General features: G+C 45.2%; 1 protein-coding gene across 1 annotated transcript in view; it reads left to right on the top strand.

The window, feature by feature from the left end:
• Nucleotides 1–21,585, top strand: part of LOC105357636 (uncharacterized) — a 545,012-nt gene that overhangs the window by 517,227 nt on the left and 6,200 nt on the right. The window contains exon 65 of the mRNA XM_078944705.1: nucleotides 21,423–21,529. Coding sequence (XP_078800831.1) covers nucleotides 21,423–21,529 — 107 coding nt within the window. The remainder of the gene's footprint in view (nucleotides 1–21,422; nucleotides 21,530–21,585) is intronic.

Below are 21,585 nucleotides of genomic sequence, written 5' to 3'. Positions count from 1 at the left end.
CAACACAATCATCACAACAAGGAGGTGGGAGCTGCTCTTTAATCTTCTTAGTCTTGTTTGTAAAGAACTTGAGAAATTCGTCGCTGTCGGCTTTGCAGGACACGGGGGGTACTGGGGCTGCAGGACTAACAATAGAATTTACACTGTCAAACAAAACTTTTGGGCTCTTCTTATTCGAGGATATTGACTGGCGTCTTTCACCATCTCGTTGTATGAAGACACGAGATCCCCGAGATGCAGCCTGAGGACCATGAGATTGGTGGATTTCAAAAGACGTTCAACTTGAGAAACACCGTCTCTTTAAATTTTGGATAGCTTCATTCATTCAGAGGGACACTTTTTCTTTGATAAATTGGATTAGACAGGAGCCACCTGATCCAGGATTGTGACACAGTGATCACTAAGACGATCAATCAGATTGTTAACATCAAAACATTCCTTACGTAAGTGGGGGTCAAGCGGCGCTGAAAAACGTCCATCAGTGTTGGCGGTGATAATGCGCCTTCAAGACAATGAGGAAAACAGGGTTCAGGAGTGATGTTTAGCTCAAAGAAGACACCACTGTGATCACTCATATGTACATCCTCCACATAAAGATTAGCAATGCTCAGGCCAAGTGAAAAAACTAAGTTCAAGTGTTGCCCTTTTGATGGATGGGGTCAGAGACATGCTGCTCAAAATTAAAAGTTTCAGTCAAAAATAAAAATTCCATTGTTGGGCAAGATGAACAGTCATTTAGATAAAGGTTAAAATCTCCTAGTATTAAAACTTTTTCCAGTTTTATAATGGAGGGCAGAAAGTCACTAAACTCATGTAAAAAGGGGGCAGCAGGACAAGGGGGTCGAGAGACTAAAACACAATGAAATGGATCTGAAGAATCAACCTTGAATGACAGAGATTTAAAAAAAGAAAATTTTGTGTATTCATGTCTTTGCATGTATAGTTGTCCTTGTAGACACCCCCACCACAGCGAAAGGGGCGGGGCTTCCTGATGACTTAACAGCCCTCCAGACAGAGTTTGTATAAATGAATACATTCTCCCTCTCTCTCCAAAGTCTCAGTCAGAAACACAAAATCAAGGTTTTGTCTTGAAAAGAGATCGTTCATTGAGAAGGATTTGTTGGCAATAGAGCGAGTGTTAAGCAAGCCAAGTTGTATTGGAGGTGGTGACGTCACTATCGGAGTGGCAGCGGGGTGCACCGGGATTGGAAGCAGACAGGTCCAGCAGTTATGTGACTTCCAGTCAGATGTCGGCCCCTCCCCCCTTGTTAGATTGTTAGTTCATTAACCTTTTTGCAGCACCTCATCTAAAGTGTGGGATGTTTTCACCACAAACACCCACAAAGCATAAAGCTTGTAAAAAGAACTTTATTACGTTAAAATACACTAAACATTCAAAAATCTTTCTGTAAAAGAAATGTAATAATTTAATTTAGACAAATTTTCAACAACAACAAAAAAACAAAAACATAACAAATAAGGCAACAAGAAGTAAAGCCAGATTGTTTTGTCCATCAATTTTTAAGTCTAGCTGAACATATACGGAGACCTAACCTCTTTTAGGGTTATGGAGAATATAGAGAGTAGTACAGAGCAAAGTGATGCCAGTTTTCTCCGCAGAGCTTTCTGTGAAAGTTGAGAATTTTTCTCCTCCACCTTCTCATGATCCAGACCGAAGGGACAGGTGCCTGAGTGTTAAAATGATGCTAGCAGCATAGCTAATAAAGATAAAGTTTTAGCAAACTATCCTGAGTGAAATATTCATTGCAAATCCCATCACCAGGAGACAGTTTGCTGGATTCAATGCTAACCGCATTCCTAACACTGTTGCCTTGGTTCCAGGTCCACTGGAAAGTTGCACAAGCTGTTTAATTTTTGTTAATGCATTAACAAAGCTTGTTAAAGAATCTTAATGTAAAGTGTTACCAGCATTTCTGGTATTGACTTTTATTTTTGTTATTGATACACAAATGCTTCCATATACAGAAACCCTCACCACCTCCTTACTTACATCTTGGTCCAGTGAAATCAAAGGTGATTAATAAAACATGACATGGTATATAAATATGGACATTGACGAATACGTAAAGGCATTCAGCAAGTAGAAAGATTCAAATTACTTTGAATTTGTAAAAAACAAGAAAACAAACAAAAAAGAAACAATTCAGTTAAGTGCAAGTTTTGTCCTGGAAATGAACTGCTTTCCACTGCTCTAGTGTCAATGAGCAACCAGTCTATACACTATGTAGGCAACTATATGATGTACATTTTTCTCTTATTCAGCTGGTGAAATTAATTAAGTGGTGCTAAAAAAATACTCTTTGCCCTTCTGCAGTCTCTATGTTTTTAAGTTTTTGATTTTGCAAGGGTTTCTTGTTCATGCTAGCTTTATTCCATGGAGAATTTGTATGTGAGTGAAAAGTAAAGAAACAAGTAGTGAAATACTTTTTTTGAACACTTTATTTAAAGATAAAACTTTTTTTTATAGAAACACATACATATAAAAAGCAACTGCAGAACTGTACAGTTGTAGAAGGAAGAATAAACAGGTATATACATATATATGTACATATACATGCCAATAAAATTTTTTTAAATAAAACCTGCCAACCAGAGTGTGCGACAAAACTTGCATATAGATTTCCCTAGGCAATTTTTTATAAAACAGATGACAACAACAACAACAACAACAACAAAACCCAAATAAGAGTCAGTTAAAATAAACCAAAAACAACATGAATGTTGCAACATATATATGTCAAACGTGAACCCTGTATATATATTACATAAATACACACAAACCTACTTTTATAGGGAAAATAAACAGAAAAAATAATAATAAAAATAAAATAGAAAAAACACTTAAATACACATATGCTGCAGCTCCCTCCAAAATCACTTATATGTTCTTTAAAACCCCTTGCCTAATGTAAATGTCAAACCCTCAATATAAGTAATTAGAGGTGTCCACATTTTATAATATTTGTCCATTGAGCCCTGTAAACTATAGCCAAGGTATGCCATTTGTAGACACATCATAGCTTCTCTCACGAATTGGACAAAGGAAGGGGGCTGTTTATCCTTCTACTTCACTAGGATCAGTCTTCGTGCCAGGAGAGAGAAAAGCTCTTGCATTCATTTGGTGTGAGTTTAGTCCCTCTCTGTTCGGGAGTGCTCCAAACACTTGTAAATGGATTGGGAACTATTTTCCTCCCCACACAGATGTGGAAAGGTTTTAAAAGCAGAGTCCCAGAATTTATCCAAGGCAGTACATGACCAAAACATGTGACTCATCGTGGCAGGTGACTGGTTACATCTTGGACATCGATCGTCACTGCTGTTGTATAGCTTTCCCAGCTTAGCCTTTGTTAAGTATGAGCGATGAAACACTTTGATTTGTGTCAAACTGTGTCTAATGCAGATGGATGTTGAATGAATGAGAGTGATGCTTATGTTCCAGACTTCCTATGGAATCTCCAAATTCAAGTCTTGCTCCCAGGAGTTTTTCAACTGATTAAGTTACGTAGGATCAATGTGATGTAGTTGATTATATATTTGCAAAATCTGACCTCTGGTGGCGGATTGAGGATGCCGGCTATTTTCGAGAGGATCAGAAAGCGGTTGGATTGGATGGGTAGTGAATTGTTTCGCTGCAAAGCTGCGGACCTGTTGGTATCTAAAAAGATGAGACTTGGGAATGTCAAAGTTTTTACATATGTTTTCAAAAGACATGAATGAGCCATCAACAAATAAATCAGTAAAAAGCACTATTCCTTTTCTCCGACATGTTTTAAAACCAAAATCATTTAGGGCAGGTGGGAAAAATAGATTGGAGGAGATTGGTGAGTAAATGTGAGTGTGCTTGAACCCAAAGTGACGACAACATTGAAACCAAATATTAAGAGTGTTTGTGATCACCGGGTTTGTGAAGCTCATTTTTTCAGTTATTGGCAATAAAGCACACATAAATGATACTGGTGATGCAGGGAGATCAGAGGTGAGCTCCATGGTGGACAAAAGGGGTCCTCTGTTTTCTTTAAAAGTGCGGAGCCAGATTAATTGTTTTATAATATTTGCTGACCAGTAAAATATATAAAATTTGACAAGCCAAAACCACACTCAGATTTAGAACACTGTAATTTAGACCTGCGTATTCTAGGGAATTTTTTATTCCATATAAATGAAGATATAAGTCCTTCTAACTGTTTAACCCTTGTGCTATCCTAGGCACTTTAATGCTGGGAGTTGGGTCATCTAGACCCACTAGACAGAGCTCTGAACCTTTTTTCTTCAATGATTTGTGATCTTCACTGGTGTCCATGGATTACATGAAATCTTTCCACCTTTATCCACCTTTGTCATGGTAGGGAGAACACGTCAATGTAAGGGTGGGGTCATCTAAGATAGCACAAGGGTTAAAGAATACCTTAGGGAGAAAAGGGGGGATCATCTGGAAAAAATACACACATTTGGGCAGAACTGCCATTTTGATTGCGTTAATTCGCCCCGCTAGAGAGACGGGTTGAGCTGACCATCGGGCCAGATCTGCCTTTGTTTTCTCCAAAAGTGAGGAAAAGTTATATTTAAAAAGGTTATTATTGTTACGGTTTCTGTTTCTTTGCCCTTGTGCCTAGTTTCCTTTTTGTTCTGTGATGTTTTGAGTTTAACTTCCTGTTTTATTTTGTAGTGTTTCCTGGTTTGTTGTAGTTTTGAGTTTTACTTTGGTCCCCATCCTTCCTGAGTGTTTCCACCTGTGTCTCATTTTTCTGTATGTATTTAAGTCTTGTCATTCCCTTCCTCCTGTGCTGGTCCATAGTATGTAAGTCTGCTCTCCCTGTTTCGAGTTTCGAGTGTTTAGTGTTTCAAGTTTCTAGCCTGCCGTATGCAGTGGTTTTGGTTTTGTGTCTTTAGTTTTGTTTATTAAAGCCCCCGTTCCCCTGCAACCTCCTGCCTCCTCTCCTTCTCTGCACCTGGGTACTCCCTCATCCGCTCCCCCCGTGACATTATGGACCAGCCTTACCAGTACCCAGCAGAGGGGACCTGTCTCTGGTGGACCTCTGGCTCTTCCCAGGTCTACAGGGACTTCAAGGGGAGTCGCCTGGCCGTAAGGGGGGGTCGACCACGTCACCGCCGCCCTCACCGCAAGCCCTCCCCAAACTCCTGGATGGAGCTGGACATTCTCCAGCCACGGGCCTTCCTGGACCCTCTGGACCAGGACCTGTGGCTGTGGGAGGACTCCTACCTGGAGGAGGAGGGGGTCGAGACCCAGTGGGCCTTGAACTGCCCCCAGCTCCCTGCTTCCATCTTCAACGGGAGTCGAATGGCTGTAAGAGGGGGCCGCCGTCGTCGGCGCCGCACTTCTCGGCGTCCCAGAGGTGGACCTGGAGGCTCCCCAACCCGATCCTGCGTCCAGGAGGGCGCCTGATGCACCCCAACCCGTTCCGGCTCTTTTTTTTTTTTTTTTTTTCTTTTTTAACTTGTCCTGTCCAACAGCTAGGCAAACAGATGAGAGCTGAGGGCCTCTTGTGTTGGACATATTTTATTTTAACAAGAGGGGTTATTCATCTTCAGACAAACCAAAGGTATGTCTGAATAAACCCCTTTTGTAATTGAGGCCAAACTTTATTAATTTCAATCATGTTTGAAAATCTTTGGTGTTGGACCGGACGGAAAAGGAAAGAGGGGAACAAGAGAGAGGGACGTTAGAGAGAGGGGGGGGTAGGAGGGTGATAATAGGAGGGGAAGGGGGGTAAGACCATGAAGCAGCATAGAGCAGGCAGGTTTACTGGTTGTTTATCGTTACGGTACGGTTCAAATGTAGTACAAAAAGGGCGGGGCCTGTTCACACACACTCACATATTATCAACACACCTGCTAGCCGCAGAAATGTCCACATGTCAACATGCACACAAAACAGTTAGTGTTCACGAACGCATACTTATGCCTTTAAACCAACTAGTGTGAAATCTTTCATTGATTCAATCATGCAAACTATTAGTGCAAAGGTGAGCTAACACCTGTGCTCAGGTGAGTGTTTATGTTCTTCTAAAATGGATGGTGGAATGTGAAAAGAAGGAGGAGGAGCGCCCAGCCACCCCCACACCCATACCCCCGCCGCAGCAGCAGCGGCAGCCGGAATCCCCCCAACGCCACCCAGGAACAGGCAGGGAACAACCGCCGCCCGGGCGACCAAGCCCGCCACCCAGGCCAGGGCCAGCAGGACCGCCGCGAGGCCCCCAGAGCCAGAGAGCAGGGAGGCGCAGAGGGAAAGAGAGCGCCGCCCCAGCCCAGCCAGGAAAGCAGCCCCCCGCCGCGCCAGAAGAGCCCAACGCAGAGCCCCACCGGAGAGGGACGCCCACAGCCCCAGACGAGCACCCCACCACCACCCAGGAGTTCCGGGCATCCCCCCGCCCCGACCCCAGGTACGAGCCAGGACCCCCCAAGGGAGACCCGCTCCGCACTCCAGGCAGCCACCCACCCGGCCCACGGTTGGTCCAGGTAGGAGCAAGGCAGGGGCCCGCCGCCCCCGCCCAGGAGGGGGGAACCCCGGGGAAAAAAGGGCGGCCCATAAGGGATGTTATAAATATGGCCCGACCAGGCTCGGCCATGTTGGAAGTTTGGCGGGGCCCAGCGCCCAGGGGCAAGGACCAGGACCCACCCCCCAGGGACACGAACACCCCCGGCTCAGGTGTAATATGAACCCCCCCACCGTGCGGAGAGAGCACCGCCGGGCCCAGGGAGCCGGCACCCAAGGGACACGGCCGCCATCGCCAAGGGGCCCGCACCCCCCACCAGGGACGGGGTAGGGGACAGATGGACCCAGGTCCCACCTTCCTTGTAAAATGTGTGTGCGTGTATGGGTGTTTGAGAGGGTGTTTGTGTGCATGTGTGTGTGTTTATGTTTGAATGTATATATTGAAGGGGGAGGGGTGTGTGTACTAAGGGGGGTGCAGTTAAAATTGGCGAGTAGGGCACTAAGGGGACATCTCCTGATTACTCACAGTGATGTCCCCTCACCCTCCACACCAAGGGGCCCTAAATGTCTAAGGTGCGGTTAAAATTGGCGGGTAGGGTGCCAGGAGGACATCTGCTGCTTGCTGGCAGTGATGTCCAAGCACCCCCCCTACCAAGGACCCTACGTGTCTAAGGTGCAAATAAAACCGAAAGAGGGGGGGCCCACTCCATACGGCAACCATAGGAGGGGGGCCACTCCCAAGTAGCCCCCCCCCAAGGCGCATCGCAGGCTAAACCCCCCACCCCCTCACCCTAATATGAGGTTATATAAGGAAGGGGGTAAGTTGGGGACAGCTGGTAGACTGTCCCCCGGTGGTCAAACAGCCGTCCCCCAGCCCACCCCCAGCAAAGGGGCCAGGGCCACCCAGCCCAGGGGCCCACCCCCGGAGGCGCCGACACCCCAGGCCCGGCACCACCCACCCCACACAGAGAGAGAGGAGCCAGAAAGCGTCGCCCCCCCCCGGAGCAAGCCCAGGCCCCCACCCCCAGACGCCGGCCCTAGAAGAGCTCTGGTCAGGCCTCGACGGGACCGAGGAGGCCAACCTGCCGAGGCAACCACTGATTGCCTCAGCGGAGACCCCGACCCGCTAGCCCCCCCGACCCGTACTAATAATGGGCCCCCCCTCCCCCCCAGAACGCCCCCCCACAGGACAGGGCCGACAAGCCCCCCACCCCACCCCACCCCAGACCCCGCAGCCGAAGCGGGTGACACCCAGAGCGACCGGGGGCCCCGAGAGGGTTGTCCCGTCCCGTCCCAGAGCCAGGGAAGGGCCGATCCCAGCCCCAGGTGCAGATGGGCAGCCCATCTGGCGCCGCTGGGCCCCCCCCACTAGAGCAGGGCCCCCCGCCAACCCCCCCCAGCACAGGCAAAGGGACCACCCCCCCAAGCCAAGCCAGACCACCACCCCACCCCCCCACCACGCACCCCCACACCCAAGCCCAGAGGACCACGCAGCGCCCCAGCCCGCCCCACCCAGGCACCGGACCCGACCCCCCGACCAACGGAGCCCCCCACCGCCCCCGCCAGGCACCGGAAGCCCCGACCCCCACCCCAAACCACGGCAGAAGGGCAAGGAGCAGCGACGACCAAGCCCTCCACCCCCTAAGTCATGGAGTCAACCACAGGAGACCAGAGAGACTGAATTCTTTCAAAGTTACTTGAGCTTTGGGCTGACATTTTTTCCAAGCTGATATGATCAAGCAGCAGATTTCTGTGTTGACTTATGTTTATATTTTTCTTGTTTTTCCAATTTATTAAAATAGTTTTTTTGGCAATACAAAGAGTTATGAAAATGATAGATGCTAATCCTTCTTCTATATCGATGGCACTCATGTCACCAAGCACACAAAGTGACGGTGAGGCAGTGATTGAAACCTTAAGCCAGACTGATAAATCGGCACATACCTGCTGCCAGAGAGCCCTGACAGGAGTGCAGAACCACAGTGCGTGCATGTAGCTGTCGGGTAGATTATTATCACAGTGTTCGCAAATGTCTGAGTTACTGAGACCCATCTTGAACATCCTCTGTCCAGTGTAGTAAATTCTGTGAAGAGTTTTGAGATGGATTAGCTGCAGATTTGGACTTTTTGTCAGTTTAAAGGTGTTTAGACAAAGTTCTGACCAGAAGCTTTCATCTGTGCTGATGCTCAAATCTGCATCCCATTTTTTTGTTGGAAGGGCAATATTGTTATCTAAATTACATAAAAGTTTGTATATTTTGGAGAGAGTTCTATTCATTGAAAAATTAATCAGAGTGGTAACTACATCTGGTAGCTTTAAATCGTCGTCTTTAATTTTATACTTTTTAGTAATACTTGATTTAAGTTGCTGATATTCCAAGAAGTTATTTATTCCATGTTTGTCTTGAAGTTCCTGGGGGGTTATGAATCTTCTATCAATAATTACGTGCTCTAGTTGTTTTATGCCCCCTGCTTGCCAAGCTGGGAAGTGAATCATTTTTTTGTTAATAAGGATGTCCGGGTTGTTCCAGATGGGTGTCATTTTGCACGGTTGAATTGATGATTTTGATATTTTGAGAAATTCCCACCAGGCTGTTAAGGTGGCATTTATATTAATGCTTTTGAAACAATCCTGTTTTTTAACTGTTTGGCTAATAAATGGTAGCTGTGACAGGTTGATCTTTCCACATAACACCTGTTCCAAGTCTAACCATGAGTTGGTTTCTGGATTATTTTTTAACCATTTTAAGATATATTGTAATCTATTTGCAAGAAAGTATTTGTGGAAATTAGGTAGTTCTAATCCTCCACAGCTTTTTGCAGATTTTAAAGTTTTTAGACTAATTCTTGCAGGTTTGTTGTTCCATAGAAAGCTTGATATGGATGAGTCTAATGTTTTGAACCATTTTAATGGCGGTTGTGTGGGAATCATTGAGAAGAGATAATTAACTTTGGGTAAGATTTTCATTTTAACCGTGGCTACCTTGCCCATAAGGGACAGAGGCAGGTTGGTCCAGCGTGTTAGATCGTCCTGTATGCTTTTCAGTAATGGGGTGTGGTTTAGCTGCACCAGTTCTGATAGTTTGGGGGAAAAGTAGATACCCAGATATTTGATATTTCCTGTTTTAACTGGAATTGTGAGTCTTTGTTCCATATTCCTGTTGAGTGGTAATAAAACAGACTTATTCCAATTAATGGAATAGTCTGATATGGAGGAGAATTCATTTATGATCATTGCTGTTTCATTTACAGAATGTAAATTCCTTAAAAACAGTAATATGTCATCCGCATAAAGACTAATTTTATGATGGCTGTGTTTGGTTTTTATTCCTATAATGCTCTCATTCTGTCTTATTGCTGCAGCTAAAGGCTCAATGAATATAGCAAAAAGAGAAGGAGAGAGTGGGCAGCCCTGTCTGGTTCCTCTTCCAAGAAAAAACCTGTTTGAGGTCTGTTTATTAGTTCTAACTGATGCATTGGGGTTGTGATATAATATTTTGATCCAATTGATGAATGCTTCTCCAAAACCAAACTTATGGAGGGCAGCAATAAGGAACTTCCAATTAACTCTGTCAAAGGCTTTTTCAGCATCCAGCGATAGTACCGTCATTTCCTGGTTTTTAATGGTGGCAAAGTCTATTATATTAACTAGTCTACGGACATTATCATCCGAGTGTCTGCCTTTGATGAATCCAGTCTGGTCGAAGTGAATTATGTGAGGAGTGATTTTTTCTATTCTCTGTGCTAGTGCTTTGCAGATAATTTTTACATCTGCATTGATTAAAGAAATGGGGCGATAGCTTGAAGGACTAGTGGGATCTTTGTCTGGTTTTAGAAGAAGAATTATGTTGGCTGAGTTCATGTTAGGTGGCATTGATTGGCTCTCATTAATAGATGTGACAGTTTTATAAAATGTTGGTGCCAGTTGTTCCCAGAATTCTTTATAAAACTCAGCAGGAAAGCCATCAGGCCCTGGTGCTTTACCATTGGGCATAAGTAACAGAGCTTCATGAAGTTCAGACGGCGAGAGCGGAGAATCTAAGTTTGTGATTTGATCCTCATTTAGCCTGGGTAGGTTTACATTATTAAGAAATGAGTCAATACTTTGCTCTGACGGATTGATCTGCGGTGTGTACAGGTTTTTATAAAAGTTTTCAAATTCGTTATTAATTTTGACCGGGTCATGGGTGACATTTCCTGTTTGGTCCATAATAGAGGTGATTGATGATTTTTCTCTGTTAATTTTAAGCTGATTAGCCAGAAATTTGCCAGATTTATTAGAGTTTTCAAATCTTTCAAGTCGTAGCCTTTGTATTTGAAATTGTGTTTGTTTATTAATGATGTCATTTAACTGCAGCTTTAAATTTTTCAGATCTCCCAGAATGTGTTCCTGTGCAGAAGCAGCATAAGCAGTCTCCAGGGTTTTGATTTTATTTTCTAATTCTAATAAATCTGCTTTCTCTTTGCGTTTTTTGTGCGTTGAATAAGAAATGATTTTCCCTCTCATGACTGCCTTTGCTGTTTCCCAAAGAACGCACGGTGGAATGTCTGGAGTATTGTTGAAGTCTAAGAAGGTTGCCCACTCTTTTTTAAAGAATTCAAGAAATTCCTGGTCTTTTAACAGAGACGTATTAAACCTCCAGGTTGTACCAGAGGGTGTGGATTTTTCCCTAGAAATGTTTACAGAGACTGGTGCATGATCACTGATAATAATTGGATGGATATTGGAGCTTTGAATATTTTTTAAAAGAGAGTTACTGATTAATAAATAGTCTAAACGGGAGTGTGAATAGTGAACTGGAGAAAAAAAGGTGAACCCTTTAGTGCTTGGGTGACATGAGCGCCACGCGTCGCAGAGACCCAGATCATTCATGTACTGCTTGAGAATACTTGCAGATCGCCATGTACGCTGGTTTGCTGCTGTGCTGAGTCTGTCAAGTTCAGGGTCCAAAACAAGGTTGAAGTCTCCTCCTATAATGATTGTGGAGTCAGAGTGAACTGAGAGTGAGGTGAAGAATCTGTGAAAGAAGGAAGAGTCGTCAACATTAGGACCATAAATACTCACTATACAATAGTCCTTATTCTGAATGGATATATTAATGATTACAAATCTGCCTTCTGGGTCAGTAACTGTATCCTTATGAGTAAAATTAAGATTTTTATTAATTAAAACAGCAACTCCTCTTTGTTTGGAGTTGTAACTGGCAGAGTATATAACTGGAAATTGTAAGCAGCACATAAGGTGATTCAAAGAATCTGATAAATGGGTCTCCTGCAGTAGAGCTATATCTGCTTTTAGACCATCCAGGTGATTTAACACTTTCAGTCTCTTTGGCTCAGAGCCAAGTCCACGCACATTCCAGCTAACGATGTTAAGACTGTTCATAACTGCTCTGACTGAAAAGGTGTAAAGCTAAGTAGTGCTTGTGTGCCAGTCCGTGTGCGCGTGCCCGCATTTGAGAAGCGCTGTGCGCGTGAACGTTTTCTGGTTATGTGAGCTGCGTGTCGCGTGCGTCCTATGAGAGCCTGTGTGAGGTGATTGCAGTATGTCGGCGTGTGTGTGCGGGATCGCATGTGCACGCCCCTGTGTGCGCTTGTGTGTGCGCGCGCCCGTTCCGTGCATAAATAAATACTTACCGAGGATGAGTTGCTTCCAGGTGATTTACATATAATGAGGGGGGAGAGGGGGGGGGGAGAGTAAAGGAAAGAAAAAAAGAGATAGAAGGGAAGACGAAAACAACAACAAAACAACAATAGAAACATCAGTGGGACTGAGGTGACGAAGAAAAAAAAAAAGACTGTTTTCCTGCGATCGAGGTGTGGATTATTGATGATCCGGTTTTCCATTCATTGAAGTAAGTTTAGCGGGTTTCTTCTGGGCAGCGCAGATGTTCTCAGCGCGGATCTGAAAGCCTTCAGCACAGCCAGGGGGTGATCTCCGGGTCCCGGAACAGCCGGCCGTCCACGTAAAGTTTGTCAACGGCCACAATCGCTCTCGAACCAGCAGCAAGATGCTTCCTCCTCAGCGGGAACAGGATCTTCCTTCTACGGAGGATTTCTGCCGGGAACTGGTCATTAACGCTGTAATGCGTGCCTCTCAGTTCCCGTCCGCGGCCCTTCACCAACTCCTTCTGTTTGAAATGTTCGAATTTAGCCACAATAGGACGCGGGCGCTGGTGGTCGGACCTTCTTCCTCCGAGGCGGTGAACCCTGTGGAAGGAGATCTTCTGCACCTCCTCCTTGGGGAGCTTCAGGTGGACCTGTAAAAAGGATCTAACGGTGGCCTCGGGGTCTTCTCCTACCTCCTCTGGAACCCCCGCGACCACTAGATTGTCCCTCATGCTCCTCGACTGAAGATCCAGGAGGGTTTCCTTGATGGATCGGTTCTCCTCGGAGAGACGGGCGGTGTCACTGCTCAGGGTCTTCACGGTCTCTCTGAGGGCCTGGTTCTCCGCTGCGAGCTCCCGCACCTGCTGCTGGCTGAATTCCAGAGACTCCCGCAGACCTTGAAATTCTCTATGGAGGATCTCCAGCAGATTGAGGCGGCCATCAAAGCTGGAGAGCTTTTTGTCAATCGAATCCAGGATATCGCTCATTCCGCTGCCTGGAGAGGACACAGCCCCGGGAGAGTCCTCAGGCCGTTCACGCTTGGCGGAGGGGGTGGTGGTGGCGGTTCTGGGCTTCACCATGTTGCAGGTATTAAAACACTCGTCGATGAAATTCTCCAGGTCCTCCAGGCTGACAGAAGCTTAATACTCTTAACAGGTTATGTTAGTTAGCAGGAAATGTTTTAATATGGCGGAAAAATGAAACAAGATCGAAAATGTTTGTTCAAATGCTTACGCGCCGCCAAGTCGACTCACCACACTCGTCTCGCTGGGTCTCGCGATACTACAGCATCACGCGATCGTCCTCTCCCACCCGTTCCGGCTCTGAGGACGGTGCCGGAACCACCACGACCCGTTCCGGCTCTGAGGGCGGTGCCGGAACCACCACGACCCGTTCCGGCTCTGAGGGCGGTGCCGGAACCACCACGACCCGTTCCGGCTCCGAGGGCGGTGCCGGAACCACCAAGACCCGTTCCGGCTCCGAGGTGGGTGCCGGACCCACCACGACCCGTTCCTGCTCCCAGGAGGCTCCTGGTGAGGGGGATGGCAGACCGGTGGGAACCGGAGACGCCTCAACCCCTTCCTGCACCAGTCATCTGGCGAGAGCCCCCTGCACCAGTCGTCTGGCCCGAGCCCCCAGCACCAGTCGTCTGGCCCGAGCCCCCAGCACCAGTCGTCTGGCCCGAGCCCCCAGCACCAGTCGTCTGGCCCGAGCCCCCAGCACCAGTCGTCTGGCCCGAGCCCCCAGCACCAGTCGTCTGGCCCGAGCCCCCAGCACCAGTCGTCTGGCCCGAGCCCCCTGCCGCGGACCCCGAGCCCGAGCCCCCTGCCGCGGACCCCGAGCCCGAGCCCCCTGCCGCGGACCCCGAGCCCGAGCCCCCTGCCGCGGACCCCGAGCCCGAGCCGCCTGCCGCGGACCCCGAGCCGCCTGCCGCGGACCCCGAGCCGCCTGCCGCGGACCCCGAGCCCCCCGCCGCTTGCTGGTCGGACCCGCCTCACCGGACTGAACGGCCTCCCGGCCGTCCCCCGGACCCGCCTCGCCGGACTGAACGGCCTCCCGGCCGTCCCCCGGACCCGCCTCGCCGGACTGAACGGCCTCCCGGCCGTCCCCCGGACCCGCCTCGCCGGACTGAACGGCCTCCCGGCCGTCCTCCGGACTCTGCTGCATGTGGCAGTCGTTCTCTGGACCCCCTCCTCATGGGCTTAGTTGAGGAACTTCGGTGCGGTTCCTTGAGGGGGGGGTAATGTTACGGTTTCTGTTTCTTTGCCCTTGTGCCTAGTTTCCTTTTTGTTCCGTGATGTTTTGAGTTTAACTTCCTGTTTTATTTTGTAGTGTTTCCTGGTTTGTTGTAGTTTTGAGTTTTACTTTGGTCCCCATCCTTCCTGAGTGTTTCCACCTGTGTCTCATTTGTCTGTATGTATTTAAGTCTTGTCATTCCCTTCCTCCTGTGCTGGTCCATAGTATGTAAGTCTGCTCTCCCTGTTTCGAGTTTCGAGTGTTTAGTGTTTCAAGTTTCTAGCCTGCCGTATGCAGTGGTTTTGGTTTTGTGTCTTTAGTTTTGTTTATTAAAGCCCCCGTTCCCCTGCAACCTCCTGCCTCCTCTCCTTCTCTGCACCTGGGTACTCCCTCATCCGCTCCCCCCGTGACAATTATAAGTATTAGTAACTTGAATTCCAAGATAAAGCAATGATTTTTTTTCTACTGTAAGTGGAAATTTTGAATAATCCAAGTACCTTGCCAGGTGATTGATAGGAAAAAGGATACTTTTTCCTAGATTCAGTTTGTACCCTGATAAAGATCCGAAGGAGCCAAGCAATTCTAACTTTCTCGGAATAGATTCCTCTGGGTTTGTGATGTATAAAAGTAAGTCGTCACCATACATTGAAGGTTTGTGTACATCTCCACCTTGACTGATCCCATTAATTCCTTTGTCTGTTCATAGAGCTATTGCCAGCGGCTCTATTGCAAAATCAAAAAGTAGTGGGCTCAGCGGGCATCCCTGACCGGTACTTCTATGCAAAGCGAAATACTCAGAGACGTTATTATTGGTGCGAACAGATGAGTACAGTTGAGTACAGTTTTAATCCAGAATATGAATCCTGGGCCTAATCCAAACTTGCGCAGTGCAGCCAGCAGATATCCCCACTCCACACAGTCAAAGGCCTTCTCAGCATCGAGTAAGACAATTAGCTCTGGAGAGTCAACTGAGTGGTCGGAATATAAAATATTAAACAGACGCTTGGTGTTAAGATATGACTGGCAACCAGCAATGAAGCCTGTCTGGTCTTCGTGGATAATACTGGGGGCTATTTTTTCAAGGTGAAGCGCTAGGACTTTAGTTAAAATGTTGTAGTCCTCATTAAGTAAACTAATTGGTCGATATGATTCGCACTTCTGGGGATCCCTACCTTTTTTCAAGATTGCTGAAATCGTGGCTTGGGATAATGTTTGAGGCAGTTTAGAAGTTGCATGAACTTCTGCAAACACCATGCAGAGTAGAGTAGCTAGCAAGTTTGCTAGCAAAACACCTTGTAAAAGTCTGATGGACATCCATCAGGACCTGAAGCTTTGCCATTCTGTAAAGAACCAATTGGTATCAATATTTCAGCCACAGAAATATGTCTCTTTAGTGTCTTTTGCTGATCTGAGTCCATCAAAGGAATATTTATTTTTTCCAAAAAAGCTTCTATTTCAGCAGAATTTACAGAATTTAGGCATTGAGGCTTTGATAGTAATTCTTGAAAGCTGTATTGATTTGTTTGGGTTCTGTCACTATTTGAGTTGAGTTGTTCTGATCTCTGTTATTGAATGATTAGAAATTGATTGTCGCAACTGGTGGGAGAGCAATCTGCTTGCTTTTTCCCCATGCTCGTATACCTTTTGCCTTGTTCTGAGCAATAACCTCTCCGTTGCTTTGATTGATAATGTTTCAAATTAAGATTGTAGCCAAAGCTTTTGTTTGTACAAACCAGGAGTTGGGTTACTGGCATGCTGCACGTGTAGATTTACTATGAGCTCAGTTAATTCCTAATCTCTCACCACACACAAAAAAAGGTATTTGCCCACGTAAATATGCTTTAAGATATTCCCATATAAGAGTTTTAGAAACATCGGGTGTGTCGTTTATTTCCAAAAAAAGATCAATGTGGGAGGAGATATATTTACCAAATTCTCCATCTGAAAACAAGCTTTGGTCAAATCTCCACACCCGTTGTTGCGGGGCATGAGCAGTGGTAAAAGAAATGTCTAATTGCACAGGTGCATGGTCTGAAATAATAATAGTGTGATATGTACAATTAGTTATCTTAGAAGTAAAAATATTATCCACCAAAAAGTAATTAATCCTCGAGTATGAATGATGTACCAGAGTAATGTTCTGCCGATGGCTCAGTTAAACAACCCGATTTGGAATGAATGTGTTGAGAACAGAAACTGATTTAGAGGTCGCTGCTGACTGATGTGTGCTTGATCTGTCAAGATTCGGATCAAAAACTAAATTTAAATCTCCACCCATAATAAGGTGATGAGTTTCTAAACCTGTTAACTTAGCAATAAGGCTTGTGAAAAATTGTGGGTTGTCCCAATTGGGGGCATAGACATTAATCAAAAGGACTGGGGTGTTATATAATTTACCAGCCACAATAACAAAAATACCATTAGCATCATGAATCACATTTGTACAGACAAAGGAAAGGTTTTTCTAATGAGTATGGCAACCCCTCTTGGCTTTGTGTCAAAAGCAGAGTGATATGTCTGTGGAAAAAAGCTGTGTGTAATTTATTAGCATCAGCAGAGCGTAGGTGTGTTTCCTGTAAAAAGACTATATCTGGTCTAAAGTTCAGCAAATGTGTAAAAACTCTCCTCCATTTGACCAGATTATTAAGACCCTTTACGTTCCATATAATAAATGTCACTAAATTGGGCCCCACTGTTTGTCTTAGATTAGTACGGGCGGCCATACCTACTTGGGTTTCATTTTCTCATAAAGGTGCACAACCACACCAGGATGAGGTATACAGTCCCTGACAAAAGTCCTGTCGCTTATCCATTTTGTAGAAACAAAAGCGTATAACCTCACTTTTAATGAATCCATTGGTTTTAGAAATGTCGCATATGAAAGCTAAAACCCTCCCAAATTATGTTCAATATACTAAAATAAAATTGCTTCACTGAAGAAAGATTGATCATTTAATGAACACAGAAAGGTCACATTTTGGCAAGACAAACGTTTTGTCGCCTAGAGAGAGTAATGTGAAAATTTAACAAATAATTTACTTCAAAAACAAAAATATGTTGCATAACATCAGTGAATTAAGTAGTGCTACTGTGAGATCCATATTTAATATTTTGTATGAATTCCATGAGCTTGAAGGACAGCATCCATGCGGTTTGACAATGATTCATACAATATGGATGAAGTCATCAGGAATAGCAAAGAAAGCAGTCTTCCATGCCTCCCAGAGTTCATCAAGATTCTTTGGTTTGGTCTTCCATGCTTCCTCTTTCATTCTACCCCAGACATGCTCAATGATGTTCATGTCTGCTGACTGGGCTGGCCAGTCCTGGAGCACCTTGATCTTCTTGACCTTGAGGAACTTTGATGTAGAGATGGAAGTATGCGATGGAGCACCATCCTGCTGCAGAATTTGACCCCTTTTATGGTTGGGAATGGAAGAGGTAGCTAATACTTCTTGATATTTTAGGCTATTGATATTGCCTTCCACCCTGCAAATGTTTCGCACACCTCCATACTGGATGTAACCCCAGACCATGATATTCTTAACTGTTTTCTGGGTGAATCTTGGGTCCATGCGGGCTCCAGTTGGTCTCCTGTGATGTAATTCAACTGAAGACTCATCTGAGAAATCCACCTTCTGCCACTTTTCCAGCGTCCATCCTTTTAGCAGGCTGTGGGCCTTGGCAAATGCCACACGTTTTTTCAATTATCTTTTGTTTAGTGCTGGTTTCTGGGCACTGATTGGACCATGGAGGCCATTTTGAGACAGAATTCTACAAACTGTTCTGGTTGACACAGGGACTTGAGGTGACCAGGCCTGGTGGAGCTCTGCTGCAGTGGAAAAGGGGCTGGCCTTGGATTTTCCAACCAACAAACGGTCCTCCCGAGCAGTTGTCTTGGGCTTGTCAAAAACATCTCCAGTCTCTTCAAATCTTTTTCTTATTCTTTGTACTTGACGCTGAGACACATTGAAGGTGTCAGCCACCTCAGCAGTGGATCTAGTCTTCAGCCTCTTGATAACGCTTTGGTTTCAGGGTGAATCTTAGGCATGGTGTCAGAGGTCAAGTTGCAGTTGATGTGAAGGCCTGGTGTGCTGGGGTTCTTTTTATACACACCCACTAATTGACTGATCAGTAATTGATCACAGGTGAGGCTGTAATCTAGGATTGGGTGCATCATATGACAAGGCGACAAAACTTTTGTCTTGCCCAAATTTGACCTGTGTTCATTAAATGGTCAATGTTTCTTCAGTGAAGCAATTTTATTTTAGTATATTGAACATAATTTGGGAGGGTTTTAGCTTTCATATGGGACATTTCTAAAACCAATGGATTCATTAACAGTGAGGATATACGCTTTTGTTTCTACAAAATGGATAAGCGACAGGACTTTTGTCAGGGACTGTATGTTTGGAACTGCAGCAAAAACAAGACAAAACCCACAAACAAAAACATTATCACATACATATTAAACCCGAATTCCCCCCCCCCCCCCCCCCCCCCCCCATGAGCTGGTGTGCCATGTAAACCTGTTCTACCACTGTACTCACCAACCAAAATGCTCATAACAGAAAATACCTAGAATAAAAAAATATTCCCATCTAACAGAATCTAAACTAAAATATAACAAACCTCCATCTCCAGAACACTCTCCTTCATTTGTCTCAGTCTTCCTGCTGGTCGTTGTGCACCAGATGTTTCTGGGTGTAGTCTTTGGCTGCAGGGGGATCCAGGAATATTTTTTCACCCAAGCTTGAAGAAACTCTCAGCCTCACGGGGTATAGCATCCCATATTTCACACCCTGGCATCCTTGCAGCAGCTCTTTAACCACTTTTAAATGCTCCTCTCCTCTTTGCCACAGTAGATGGAAGATCAGGAAAAATAAGGATCTTGCCGGCATTATACTCCAGAGACTCTTTCCTAGCTGCTCTGCGAAGCACATCCAGCTTTTCTTGGTAGTAGTGACACTTCACCATCAGTGGCCGGGGTTGCTTTGCTTTGGCCGGGGCAGACTGCAGGGTGTGTTGCGCTCTGTCCAGCGTGGGGGCCGAATCCATGCCCAGTACATCCTGAATTAGCCTAGCCACCGTATCAACAGGCCGCGTGCCAACTTCAAACTGCTCCTTTACCCCGAGAATGTGAATATTGCAGCGGTGTTGCCTTCCCTCCAGGTCCTCTGTCTTCTCCGTCAGGGCTGTCACAGTAGCTTTTAAGCAGCGCATTTCTTTCTCCATGTTCACCCCGCTGTCGGAGTAGTTATTAGTATTAATCTCCAAACAAGCTATTCAGGCCCGGTTGCCAGCACTGCTAGCATCCAGTGGACTTAGCTTAGCATTGAATTTGTTTCTCAGACCTTCAAGTTGCGCCTCGAAGTCCCATCGGACCGACTCCATATTTTCGTTGAGCATTTGACATTTGGATTTAATTTTTGTATCCAGCGTAGTAATCTTAGCCTGTACTTTTTTTTTGCCGAGTTGGTGAAAGCATCCATTAGCTTAGCTATATCCGATGACCCGAGGTGCTCTCGGTAGCTTTGGCAGTCTCTGACTTCTTGGCACATCTTGATCTGGACATCGTGAGACAACTTCTTCAGTCGGTCTAAATGAGCGTTTCCGGAGATGGTGGATTGGCTCAGGACGTTAGATGTTTAGAATTTAACTGAAAATTAGGTATTTCTACGGAGCAGCAAGGCTAAAGGTCTTTACATGTCACTGCGCAAGCCATGCCCCCGTGAAATACTTTTTAAATTAGGAAGTAAAGTAATTGAATTAAAATTTCATCTGGTTACTAAAGTCAAGCAATCAAATAATTCCTCTTTAAAAGTAATTTGCCTAACACTGTGCTTAAGTTAGCATGTGTACAAACGTCTTGTGTATGTATTGACCAGTGTTGGATACATTACTTTGACCGATCTCCAACTCCCCATTAGCATGCACTTGTGTTTTTGTCTTTTTTTTTAAAGATCTAGGTTTCGTTTCATTTAATGGTAAAGCTAAAGGTAAACTTTATTGTCCTCAAAAAGTAAATTTGTTCTGGTCCACAGAGCTACAAACTGTACAACATCCTTCATCATTCACACATCACATACATGCTAAAAGAGCATAATGCGATTACATAATAAATAAAAACAGAGTTTAGAGATTTTTCCCCCAGGCCTGACCTTCACAGTCGAGAGCACAAATAGTAAAAGCAAAAAAATTGTAAAATGTCTAATTCGAACCCTTAAAACCACCTTGCTGAAAGTCATTTTTTGTAAAATGCATCAACAATTCGCAAAACAAAAACTCTCCATAAAAGTACAACTGTTAAAACTAAGGATTGGTACCCAACATGATAAATAAGCCCCTTTCAACAGGTGAGAAGAACACCATTTTGTCAAAATCAACGGGTTGGGTGAGAGTTTGAAGCTGACACAATTTGCCAAGACCCCAAGACAACTAGTTCTCCTCCATTTACCGTCCCAACATGGTCTCTGAAGTCAGTCTCTCCATTAGTAACAACAACCACATGCTCTTCGACGTGACAGAGAGTGATGCCCCTTTATCAGCAAGTTCAGATGACTATTGTTGTAATATTGGGCTACATAAATAAAATTGAATCAGTTCCAAAAAAGTCTTGTTGATCACCACCTTTACTTCTCTCCGCGCCCCTCCACAGCGGGACGGCAAGCCCGCATCACAATAGCATGATATAGGCCCTTTCATGGACTTATTTGGGAGTAACTTTATTTCAACTTTTTAAATTATATTGTCACATATTTTGTTCCTGCATTTAACATGTAATTTTATAAAATAGTCCGGTTTCTGTTTTTCTGTAATAACTAATGTAAAAATTTGGTCAGTTAGAAATATGGCGGCATATTTTTTATCTATTCTGTAAATCAAAAATGTAATTTTGGCCACTGTGTGATAAATAAAGTTTTGTTTTGTGTCTGCAGTTTTAGAGGCTTTAGAGATCCAGACGACCACTCTGTGACAAGTCAGTACTGGTGGGTGCTGGCAGCGCGTTTTACCTTCATCATCACCTTTGAGGTTTGTCTCACACAGAAGGCAGGAAGAGCTGAAGTTTTCTTCCAGAAGTTTAACTTTTTGTTTGTGTGCAGCATCTTCTGCTGATGTTTAAGGCTGTAGCAGCCTGGTTTGTTCCCAGTGAATCCCATAGTGTGAAGAATGATCGGCTGAAAAACAAGCTGGAAAGACTAAAGCAAGCGTAAGTCATTTAAAGCAGACCCCAAAGTTGTAACTGTCCCACCACTGTGGTTATGT

This window comes from Oryzias latipes, chromosome 3, assembly GCF_053564925.1.
Source record: "Oryzias latipes strain Hd-rR chromosome 3, Olatipes_Hd-rR_3.1".
NCBI lineage: Eukaryota > Metazoa > Chordata > Actinopteri > Beloniformes > Adrianichthyidae > Oryzias > Oryzias latipes.
This window is presented reverse-complemented; position numbering and strand designations above follow the sequence as displayed.